The sequence below is a fragment of the Chinchilla lanigera genome, unplaced genomic scaffold (genome assembly GCF_000276665.1).
Source record: "Chinchilla lanigera isolate Chin_1 unplaced genomic scaffold, ChiLan1.0 scaffold00037, whole genome shotgun sequence".
NCBI lineage: Eukaryota > Metazoa > Chordata > Mammalia > Rodentia > Chinchillidae > Chinchilla > Chinchilla lanigera.
In genome coordinates this window covers 11,272,034-11,284,807 of record NW_004955438.1, presented here as the reverse complement: position 1 = coordinate 11,284,807, position 12,774 = coordinate 11,272,034, and the positions used below count along the sequence as shown (strand labels likewise).

At 38.6% G+C, this 12,774-nt stretch overlaps 1 protein-coding gene across 1 annotated transcript in view; it reads left to right on the top strand.

Annotated features, from left to right (window-relative positions):
* Eml5 (echinoderm microtubule associated protein like 5) overlaps positions 1 to 12,774 on the top strand; it is a gene marked incomplete at its 5' end in the record, with an annotated part of 141,087 nt that overhangs the window by 82,189 nt on the left and 46,124 nt on the right. Inside the window, 1 exon segment of the mRNA XM_013517167.1 lies at positions 1,729 to 1,870. Within this exon segment, the coding sequence (XP_013372621.1) occupies positions 1,729 to 1,870 (142 nt within the window).

The window sequence follows — 12,774 nt, the reverse complement described above, 5'->3', positions numbered from 1 at the left end:
GATAACCATTGATAATTTCCTACCATTTTGTCTGTAATTTGCTAAGTCCCCCCTATTATTATGTTATCCTTCTTTTATTCTTTAAAATAAAAAATAAAAATAAAAAAATAAAATAAAATGCAAGCTATGTAAAATCCCAACTAAGACCCAAAATTGTCTAATGTATTCATTCACTAGCTAACAAAAAGCCCAAAAGGACAAGACACCCAGTATAACAAAGTACTGCACAACAGTTTTGCAAAGTTATCTCCACTAGAATTTCCAGTACAGTGTTGAATACGTGGTGGAAACACACATCCTTATCTTGTTTCTGATCTAACAGGGAAAGCATTTGGCTTTCCCTATTAAATATAATGTTAATTGTGGGGTTTTTGTAGATGCTCCTTGTTAGGTTAAGGGATTACCCTTTTGTTCTCAGTTTGTTTCCTTGCACGTTTCTTGAGTGGGGAGGGACTGTGTCTGTTGAGAGAATGTGTTTTTTTTGTTTTTCATTCTGCTGGTAATGGGATACTACATTGATTTTTGGATGTGAGAATCTTGCATTCCTGAAAATGGTGTATAATTGTTTTTATATGCGTTGTATTTGATTTGCTATTATCTTATAGAGGATTTTAGCATGATGTTTATAAGGGATATTGGTCTATAGATTTCTTGTAATGTCTTTGATCTTGGTATCAGGGTAATAATGGCTGTCTAAAATGATTTGGAAAGTACTGTATCCCCTCTTGTTTCTTGTCTTTCACCTTGACCTCACCCAACTGTTAAATTCCTTTAGTTGCTGGCTAATTGTTCTATTGTTTTAAACATTTTCCTGAGGTACAAATTACTTCACAGACCGCACTGCGCAATCAAATTTAGGATCCTTAGAAGGGAGTTTTTTAGGGTAGTACTTTAGGTTGCTTCTGACCTCAGGCAGGCTATTTCTGAGATTTCCTGATTCCCCTGGATAAACTAGCTTTGTAGTTTAGATTTATGTGTTATATTAGTCTACCATTCTCTTCCCAGGTACTTTTCATTATAACCTCCACTGTTTTTGAGAGCATTCTTGGGCAGGAATTTTTCCACTCTACTGTAAATAAAGGTAATTTGTTTAACAGGAGATGAGGATATGTCTTTCTGGCTGCCCTTCCCTGTAGGTAAAATCTCTGCAGAGGACTCTGGAGTTGAAAGTAAGGGTAGTGGGACGTTTCTCTGAGTATTGCAGGCTTTACGAAGCTGAATGCTTGGTAGGGGGAGCAGCGGCTGTAGTCTCAGGTCTCCTTAGCTTGCGCTTCAATGGCACTGCTCCCAAGGTCGAGTTTCCCTCTGGAACGGGGATTGGGAAAGAGGAGAAAGCATCTGCTTGTTAGCTGTATTCAGGAAGATTTTAGACATCACCAGGGGCAGCTGGGGGCAGGATAGTCCTCCAGTTGGAAACTGGGGAGACAGCCAGGTTCTCCTGGTTGTGTCAGTCCAGCATGAAGTTGCCATTTAGATGAATTGGTAGAAGGACGAGGGACTGGATCTTAGTTTAAATATCATAGACTCTGTGCTAACTAAATTTTAGCATATTTTCTTCAATGTGTGTTCCTTCCTTTGCTTTACCTCCATAAAAACATTTCCAGACTTTAAATGATTCATGGTTTAATTTTTTCATCAGTTTCACAGGTGAGCAGGACTGTGGAGTGCTTCATTGTGCCATGCATATATTTTTAGGTTGAATTGATCCTAACTGTGTTTTCTTTATAGGGACATATGGAAGGAGAGGTGTGGGGTTTGGCTACACATCCTTATCTACCCATTTGTGCTACTGTAAGTGATGATAAAACCTTACGGATATGGGATCTCTCACCTAGTCATTGTATGTTGGCTGTCCGGAAACTAAAAAAGGGTAAGAGGCTCTCAGATTTGAGCACAGATTATCACAATTTTCTAACCTTCATACATGTAGGAAACCAATAGTAGACACATAAAAGACTTTAAGTATTTTGAAATGTTTACTTAATATCTACTTATTCATGATGCTACATAAGGAAAATTAATTATAAACAATCCTTCTGGGACCTCCCATGATCATGCCTTGACTGAGCCAATTTTCAATGAGACCTTGGAAGAAAGACTATATATAGGAAGTAAAGAGAAACTAAGCTTTTCTCCCTTTGTGAATGAGCTATACATAATTCAGGGCTGGAAACTAAGAAAGATGGCTTTAACTTTAAAAGAGGTAGCAACAGTGGGGAAAGGCTATTTTAGGATGAAACAGAATTGGGTGCACGTGTAAGAGGCAGATGAAACTATTAGTGAAGCAAAGTTACTGTTAACCTAGGGTCGATGAGGCTGTCCAGACAGCTTTGAATTTCTCAGTAAAGTAGGAATGTTACAAAATTAGGGAGTCTAACAGGAGGAATTCCAACGGGGCATGCCGAGAACACTTGCTGTAAGAAATGTGATATAGTCAACAGACAAGGAAAGGGTTGTCTAGCAGAGTAAAGGCCAACTTGAAATTAAGGAACATGAATGTATAATTCATTCAGTTAATTTAATTTTACTTATTTCTATTGACTTAAAACATAGAATTATTCTCTTTTAGGATTACTGTTCAGTGTTTAACATGTACACTTAAAAATTTTTGAAGTTAATCATAATCCATAGAATACTTGAACACTTGAATTCTGGTCACTGCCTTCCCTGTTTTTAGTTATTGATGCCCAGCATTTTTATTTTCTGTTTTTCCCCCTCCTATAGCCCCCTTCAGTTGGCATTATTATTATTATTGCTTTATGCAGTTAGTATTTGTTCAGGTTTGTCTCCACTTACACATTTCTTTGTTCAGCATTTCTTCTTGCATCTGAGACTCTTTTTCTGGTATCATTTTTCTTTCCTAAAATATAGCCTTAGAGTTTTCCAGATAAAAATTTGTTGAAAATTCCTTCAGCTCCGTTCTCATGGAGACCCTTCTCACTCCTTCCCCCACCTTTCCTCCAACCACCCTCATCCCTAAAAGAACTTCCCCTTTTTACTTCTATTAGGACATGTTTCTAGTACCTAATAATTACATTCATTATAGGGAATTGGTACATGTACATCACACATTTCAATTCCTTTCTTTTTACCCCTTCCATCTACCCACCCCCTTTATTTTTCCAGCATTAGATTCATTTATTTATTTTGTAAAACCTTATAAAATTAATTATCATGTACAGAGATTGAAAACCAGACTAATAGGCCAAAAAACATACAAAACATGTTAAGACAATTGTACTAAGTCAAGGTACACTTTTAGATACATTGTCTGCACTGGATTATATAGCTTTTTGTTTTCCTTTTCTTTCTTCCTGTTATCTGTCTTTTATTTAATATGTATTGAGCTTTTCGTAAAAGAGAAACCATGTGATATTTAAGCTTGTGTATCTGATTTCATTTAACCTTATGTTCTCATAGTGCATCCATTTTCCTACAAATGAATCAAGCTTATCTTTCTTTATGGTAGAGTAGTATTCTGTTGTATATAAGTACCATACTTTTTATCCATTCATCTGTTGATGGACACATGGGCTGTTTCCAAAATTTAGGTATTATGAATTGCGCTGCTATAAATATGGGTATGCGTACATTACTGTGATATGATGTCTTTAATTTTTTTGGGAATATACCTAGAAGGGGAATAGCTGAGTCAAATGGAATTTCTATTTTTAGTTTTTTGAGGAATATCCATAGTGGTTTCCATAGTGGTTGTATCAGTTTATAGTCCTACCAACAATGGAGAAGGGTTCTTCCCATAGCTTTAATTACTGGTTGACTTTTTGATGCTAGCCATTCTTTATGGAGTGAGATGGAATCTCAGTGTTATTTTAATTTACATTTCTTGAATGGCCAGTGATATTGAACATTTTTTTCATGTATTCTTGGCTGTTTGTACTTCCTCATCTGAGAAATATCTATTCATTTCAGATGCCCATTTTTTAATTGGGGGATCTATTTGTTTTTTAATTCTTTTTATATTCTAGTTATTAATCCTTTGCCTGAGGAGTAGCTATAAATTTTTCCCATTCTGTAGGTTATCTCTTCACTCTGTTAGTGTTTCTTTTGCTGTGCGGAAACTTTTTAATTTAATGTGACCCCATTTGTTGATTGTTGATATTGTTTCTTAGGCAACTAGGGTATCCAATTACTTTTCTCTCATTGAGACAAAGTACCCAGTTCCCAAAATTAAGGGAGGAAGGTTTATTTAGCTCACAGGCTGTGGAGGTTTCAGTCTATAATCAGCTGGCTCCAAGGCAGGGTGGCTCATGGCAGAGGGCAACAGTTCAAGGTGGCAGAAGATACCAAAAGCAACAAGAGTAAAAGAGAGGAGCAAGCCTCTTTTCCTCCCCTATATTGTGTGCAGGCTATCTGCCCTAGGATGGGTATAGCACTCACAACCCCAGTCCTAGCGCTGAGACAATAAACCAGTCACAAACTCTAGATTCAGCTGCCTCTGAAAAGCACCACCCATGATCACATGAGGCTTTTTGGGGGACATCCAGAAACAAACTATAACATTGATTTTGTTCAGAAAGTCTTTCTCTACCCCTATGTCTTCAAGAGTTTTACCTATTTTGACTTCCAGCAGATTGCTTCTGTTTTAGTCTTTAGATCTTTGATACATTTTGATTTTAGTTTAGTGCACAATGAGAGATATGAGTCTAAGTTCAACCTTTTTATGGATAGCCAGTTTTCCCAGCACCATTTGTTAGAGAGGCTATCTTTCCTCCACCAAAGGTATTTGGCCTCTCTGCCAAAAATACCATAGCTGAGTATGCCTGGAGTTGTTTCTGTATCTTCTGTTCCATTTATTAAAAAACACAAGTGTGTGGTTTTTTTGCCAATACCATGCAATTTTTATCACTGTAACTTTGTAGTATACTTGAAGTCTGGGATTGTAATGCCCTCTACCTTGTCCTTGTTGCCCAGAATTGCTTTTACTATTCTGAGTCTCTTCTGTAGAACCCCTCCACCCTATTGAGACATGTTCTTGCTATGTTGCCCAAGTTCACCTCAATCTCCTTGGCTTAAGCAATCTTCATGCCACCAAGCCCAGTTTTTCTGACTTTCTCATCATCATATAATACTCTTCTCTTGTTAGATAGCCTCAAGGACATCTTTTAAATAACTTTTTTTCAGTAGAGACTGTGCCCTTATTATGATAAGCTATATTTATTTAAAAGAAAGCATTTCTAGTTTTTATTATGTTTAGATTTATGATTTATAGAAGGAATTTACTATTATGTTTGTTATGAATTGAATTGTGTCACTATATAAGATATGTTGAAGTACTAGTCTTCAATCTTTGGGAATGTACACTTATTTAGAAGTAGGGTTTTCACAGATCTAACCAATTTATGAATAAGTCACACTAGATTAGGATGGGCTGTAAATACAGTGACTGGTATTTTTTTTCAGTTAGCTTAATATTACTATTTTATTTGAATATCGTGCAACTTGGAACATAAAATAGAATGATTATTTTCTAGCAACCGTGGATGGTTTAATAGTTGAATCTGTAGAGAATGCTAACAGGCAACAGTTATGTAATTTTACACAGAAAATTTTAAATCAAAACCGTACATAATATGGTAGCATGACAGTCATGATGACATTTTTGTGACATACTTAAATGTCCATTTTGACATAGTATAGCTCTTTTAATCAGTCATCCCTATGTAATACATAAGAAGCTTTTTACCTAACTCACTGATCTTTAATGAGATGTCACTGAAAAAATTTGTGACATTGTCTGGACTGCTTAATGTCCAGGCATCTCTAAGTATGGTAGCGCATATATAGTATATACATCGCATAGAATTTTGTTATTATTACTGACTGGTGACCTGATGTTGGCCTGACATAAACCTCCTATCACAAGTGGAGCACAAAAGAAAGGCAAATGGCTGAATCTGAAAGATAAGGTCTATCACCATGAACAATCCCAGTTTTACATTTTAGAGGATGGTACACCAGAAAGGCATGAATACATTTAATACAGCATGAGATTAATAATGAATTGTCATACATGTGGGAAAAATCTTTGTTTCTTAACTTAGTTATGTACCAAGAGCATCTTTTGTGAGTAACCTTATTGTATTATTTCTGGAGAACTTAACCTTTTGCTGATGACCAGTTTACTGGGAGTATCTACCAAAAGGCTATGGAGACTTTTGGGGCTTCCCGTTAGTGACTGGTATTTCTATGTGGAGGCCATGTGAAGACACAGGGAGACGCATACACTGGAGGAACACAACATACTAATGAAGACAGAAATTGGAGTGATGTGTTTAAAAACCTGGCAGTTGCTGAAAACCACCTGGAGCTAGAGAGAGAAAGGCTTCTCCCCTAAAACTTCCATGAGGAACATAGCCCTGTCAATATCTTGCTTTTAGACCTTTCATCTTTAAAATTGTAAGAGAACAGATTTTTATAGCATCAACCACCCAATAACCACCCAATTTGTGGTAATTGGTTACAGTACCCCTAGGAAACCAGTAGAGTGTTTATATAACATCTATTCAAAAAGTCTTTGAACTAAAGGAAGAATTATTTTGACAGTATAAGCTGTCATCTCCATCAAACTTGAGAAGTAAATAAAGACTGTGTAACCCATGTTAAAAATTCAGTGCAGTAAATATGACTCTAGATACTTATGATTCAGAGATCAGATTTTTTAACTTGGAAGGTATGTAATTATATCATTGCTATTTGTATTGTGGAGTTTAAGTTAACATAAGTTGGAAAACTAGTACTATAATGAGTACAGTGAATATGTATCCCCTCAGGATTTCTAGTGTGATCTAAGCAGCCAGATTCAGGGTATATATTCTCTGCCCTCGGGGAAAATGTGGCTTTATTTTTCCAGTTGTTTGTACCCCTTTTATTTTTGATCTCTGAGAATTTTCTGTATTTTTCCATGAATTACACTTTTAAAGGATGCCTGTTATGGTAATCTTTGTTTAAATCCAGCTTCCCACCTGTTCTAGGTCTGCACCCAGCCAGCACAATAAGGGTTGAGGACACATGCAGCTGTGATGCTTGTTCTCACTGTGGTTCCGTCCCTCTGCTCTTCCCTGTGGCAGAATTCCTCAAAGTGCTTGCTGCTTGCTTCTCTCTGTGCTGAGCCTACAGTTGCTGCACCACCCACTCCTCTCAGGCTGTGCGCTGTATTTGTCTACTGAACCTGCTGCCAATCCCTTGGTCACTTTCTACCTTACCTCACATCAGTGTTGTTGATTGATCATTTCTTCTTTCTTTTGACTCTGGCACTGGCTTCTGTTTTGTGTCCTTTGCTGGCTCTCCCTTTTCTTCCTGCTCTCTTCACACAGGAACACTCCAGGGATCCTCTCAGTCTTGTTTTTTCATACATATACTTACGCTTTAGATCAGTCATTCTTCAGTCAGAAGACAGAGCCCATACTGTACCAGGGGAAATTTAATGAAAAGAATCACTAACTACTAAGAGGTGGTTGCCTACAAAAAAGACTGTAGAGGTACCCATCAGAGAAACCACCTTCTTGCTAGTGCTGAGGGAAAGCAAACAAAGAAAGGATGTGAAGAAGATTCAGACCCATTTGGAAGGGGTGTGTCTGCCGCCAGAAGACCCAGTCTGTGTGTGGTGAAGTCTAGGAAAAGGTGCAGGCCTCCGCAGAGCAGTGGGAATAGTCACCGGGTAAAGGAAAAGCTCGGCACAGGCTACAGACCAGAGATGAGTGGTCAGGACCGCTGCTCCGTGAAGAGTTCAACCTAGGGCAAAGGTCGCTGAACTGTGAGGACCTCTGCTGTGCTGGCACAGAATCTTGCCGAAGGTTACAGGTCAGGGCTGATTCACTAGAGCTGTTACTGTGATGCTGGAGAAACTTCCTGGAGGACTCAGGACTGCCACTGTGCAGAATGCGAGCAGACTCCTTCCTGCCCGTGCCCTGGTTCTGTGGGCAGAACAGCACAGTGCAAGGAGTCAACTCCTGGTTTAGCCTTGTAGTGTCTCTGCAGCACCATCTATTGTCAAAGCATAGTATCAGCCAGCTAGCAAAAGAAAATGGAACTGAAGTCCAAAGGATGACAAATTTGGAACTGAGGCAGTAAATGAACAACTGACACGATCTACTTCTTTGGCTGATTAGCATGTATGTGCTCCCTTCTACACACATTCAAACTCCAGTGCAACCACAGAGCTAACCTTATGCTTCTACCCAGAGGTGAGTTACCCTCGGAACAAGTGACCTTCCCACCTTTTCCCTAAAGAGAAGAGATACACGATCCCAACTTGTTATGTCCACTGCTAACTATATTAACTATTCTCAAACTTAGTCACAGTCTTACTTAATATTTTGTCTCCTTAAGACTAAATTGTTAAGTCAGTCTCCTGCAAACTTGTATAAAATGTTGAGAATAGGAAGAGAGAGACTAGTTAGTATGTCCTAAACAATATGTACTAAATGTATAGACAGGACAAGCATTTATGTAACTTATTATAGTCCTTGTTTCTTTAATTGATCATCAAACTGTAGTTGACATCTGTGACTTTCTTTTTCTGCTATCTATTCAGTAGTTTCCTAGTACTTAGCCAGAACCTCAGGTGGCTGGCATTATTAAGCCAATAGGGTAGCCTGGACTCTTATTACTGAATCTGAAATCTCAGTCTCTCCCCAGAAATATGGTTGCTGTCATTTTCCATTAAGCTTTATCATAGGTTACAGGCGAGCTAAGGGGCATCCCAGTGAGTCCAGACACAGTGCTCTTTGCCTTCACTGTCTAGCACTGACTTAGTTTCCCCTTTGTAATCCTGATGTTTCACTCCAGCTAGAACTATAATTCCTTCCTTCTCCTGTTGGTCCATGTGGCAGTCTCATCTTTGATTTTAGTAGATCCACTGTTTTGTCCTCTAGTAGAAGCATTCCCCTAGCTATTGGAAGCTAAGGCTACAAATCAACATTTTGGAAATTAAGGCTAGAAATCAACATCTTTCAGTTTCCAGGATGCAGAAATAAATTATGCAAATTAATTATTAAATTAATAGAAGAACTACCAAATAGAAGAATATATTAGATTAATAGATAGAACCCAGTTCCCTCTCTTAATGTTCAGACCTGTGTATTCTGGCTATCAGGTAGATAGCAACATATAATAGTTTGCGATTCAAAGCCTATGCACAGCTCATAAGATGGAACTCCAGTCTTTCAGGGTATTGTTTCCTAAATGGTAAATTAGTCTTCACTAAGCCATTCTAACTTTCTGTTAGCAGATTTTGCTGGGTAATGGAAGTATGTGATAAAACTAATTAACTCCATGGACATGAGTGTAATACTGTGTGGTCCTTACTATAAATTCCTTGATCAAAAGTGTGGACATCTGTGATGATGATTAAAACATCTTGTTTGTCCATGGGTAGGGTGCTATTGAAAGCTTTGTAGACAAGGAAGGCAGATCCAGAATCGTGTCTATTCCAGTGAGTATGAATCCTTGCCACCTGCACAGGGGAAGAAGTTCAATATAATCAACATGCCATCAGGTGGCTGACTGGTCCTCCTAGGAGATGGTGACATATCAGAGGTCTCATTGCTCTTTGCTGTTAATAGATCAGATGTTCAGCAATAATGGTAGCAAGGTCAGCCTTGTTAAGAATGCCGTATTTTGAATAGACTCTGTCCTTTTCAAAATGAGCCCACTGAGCTAATTGGCTAGGAAGAGAAGCTGATTTCCAGAGCATATCATTTTCCCATCGGATTATTAAGAACTTCTACTGTAGTGGATACCTTTGGACACAAAAGTCTTCACAGCCTGTGTCCTTTCTGAGAGTTTTATCCTTGCTTGTATTTTTCAGATTTCTTTGTCTGTAACCTTCCACTCCTGTTTCTTCCAATTCCCTAACTATTCATCTAAATCATTCGCAACTACAAATGCATCAGCATAAATCTGCATATCTGGTATCTTTTATAGCAGAGTAGAAGACCAAATGTACTGCTTAAAGTGCTGCCCACAGGGAGATTTTAACTTTACTTATGTCCTTCAGCATCACCCTGAAGTGAGGCTGTAGGCCTTTCGGGTGGATGACGACATATGCAGAAAAACTCTTCCTCAGTGAATTGGTCATAAGGAACACTCATGAGCCCAGAAGGATAGACTCAGAGAGGGGTGAAGCATTGCAGCAGGAATTATCAAAAAGATTTTGAGCCACCCTTCATGCACGTTACTTACAACTTCCAAATCTTTCCAAGCCTGGTCTTTTCTATTTTATGTCTACTTGCTGTTGCTGCTCTGTACACTCACTCTGTTGCTTGTTGTCATGTAACTTACAGTTTGTGATTGGAAGTTCAGGATACATAGTCATCTGATGATAACCTATAATTATGCATTTACTGTCTAACAAGGTCTCGTAGCAACCTAGAAGCTATTTCTCAAAAGGAAAATAATAATCTTTAAAGGAGAGCATGGATTTGCCCTTTAGTATGTGGTTCTTTAGTGTGATTCTTTTTGGGTAGAGTTCTAGAGGCTTCATACAGCATCCCTGTATATTACAGATAACTCTGGGCTTCATTGAATCAGTTGACTCTTCCCACAAGGAAGATCTTGCCTTCTTTTGCTCAGATGTTCATTGACAGCTGGAAGCCTTCTAAAATGACTGGGTAGATGGGTAGCAGAAACTTAATGAAATGTGGTGTATGTTACTTCCAAAACACTTCCCAAGCAGTTCTTCCTTCTGGTCATGGTAGGTGCAGGAAGGAGGTGCAGCAACTTATATTTTACCTTGGGTGGAATATCTTGACTCCCTGTCACAGGACACTAGGTGGTAAGTCCCTAAGTTTTTATGAGGATAGACCACCACTCTGGATTCATGTATATTACTAAGACATCTAAAGTACATCTAAAATCTACCTAATTTCAGTATAGACCCCACAGGCAAGTTTACATGATGTGGTAGATAGTCCCATTCCTGCGTATTTCAAGGTGGTATGCATTATTTTTACAATTCTCAGGCTTGAGATTTTGCTTCTGACTTACTGCTTTGGTAGAGATGGAAATTTCCAGAGGATTTCATCTACTTCTTCTTATCATAAGGACTCTACCCCCATGAAATATAGCACCAGCATGGAAGAATCTATCATTTGCAAGTACTTTAATTCAGGAATTGGGTGGGATCCACAAACCACCTAGAGCCACTCTGGTTCAAACTTGGCCTAAGACTTCATTCATAACATGATCACCATAAGCTCCCACTTTAGTAGAAAACAGCAGCATTTACTTTCCCCAGAGTTAGCATTAAAAAAAAAAAAAAAAGATAAATTCAGGGTCTGTGTGTAGTAATCCTTAAAAGTCTGGATTATTTCCTCTTCCCAGTCCATAGCCATTCTCCTAAGTGGCCACAGATCCCTTTGAAGATGATATACATGTGTGGCAATACTATGGCATCCTTCCTAAATAGAACCTAGACTTCCTCTCAGTTAAGAGGCTCTGAGTACATGGATTGGCTTTGGTCTGAAAGCTAGAAAGTGGAGAATCTGTGATTCTCAGTTGTGGAGATTTAAGTCATGTTTTTAGCTATTGTATCTGGAGCTTTTCCTATTGTGTAGTTAATTGGTAGCCTACCTGTTTCTGGAGAAATGAGCTTAAGTAATTAGCCAACAACAGAAATCCCCAAAGGCCAAAAAGTTCTGGTCATTAGTACATCCCTCCTGCCCTTTGCTGTAAAACTATGTACCTTGTGTTTGGTGATTAAGCTGCTACTTGGCTTCTGCTTCTCCAAGAATCCCACTGAACGAGGGATCCCACATCAGTAGCAACATCTCCTATGTTCATTCTTGCCCTACATAGATAGGATAACAACCTCAGAGTCTTCCGAGATACACGTTCTGTCCCCCTTAATGTATCTCTTGGTGCCTTAATGAAAGGACTGTTTTCTAGACTTTCTTGGGGGATGTAGTTGGTAGATGGGTATGAGGGTTGTATATGAAAAATCAACAACAGCCAGTCATGATAGCGCATGCCTTGGGAGGCTGAGAGGGGAGGATCACTGTGACTTCAAGGCCAACCTGGGCTACACAGTGAGTTCAAGGCCAGCCTCAGCTGCATGGAGAGACCCTGTCTCAAAAAGACAAGAAAAAAATACAAATGAATAATAATCTTACCTCCTTAAAATTTAGGGTGAAAAGAAACTAGGAACTAGAAGAGGAGGTAACTCCCTCCTTTATATTATGGGTTAGCCCATGAATCAAAGTTATCCTACCTCACTATATTATAAACAAAGTTTTGTTGGATCACAGCCATGTCCGTTCATTTGTGTACTGCCTAGGGCTGCCCTTGCAGCACAATAGCAGGGTTGAGTAGTTGTGACAGATTATGTGTCCCGAAAAGCTAAAAATATTTAAGTCTAGTCCTTTAAGAAAGAGTTTGCCCATCTCTGCCCTACAGGCTGCTTAGATTTGATCCAAGTTATAAATCTAGTGACCACAAGGAGTAGTTATGATGGTTCTTCAGAAAGATGGGCATGTGTTTGCGACCAACTGCCCTGACAATCAGACTTCTCAGATCCAAGGAAAGCAGGTTATGTGTGCTAAAAAATGAGACCCAGAATAACACAGAAGTTTGAGATTTCAGTTTTGTCTGAATCCAACCAGATGATCCCATTCAGTGCTATATTTTTTATATAAAAAGCATGATGAGGCTGTGTAATTCAACTAATGTTGTAAGTCTGCAATCCACACAGTTAAATTTGGGTTTAATTTTTAGTCACTATATGATACCAGGAGTCCTTTTAGACTTGCCATGGAA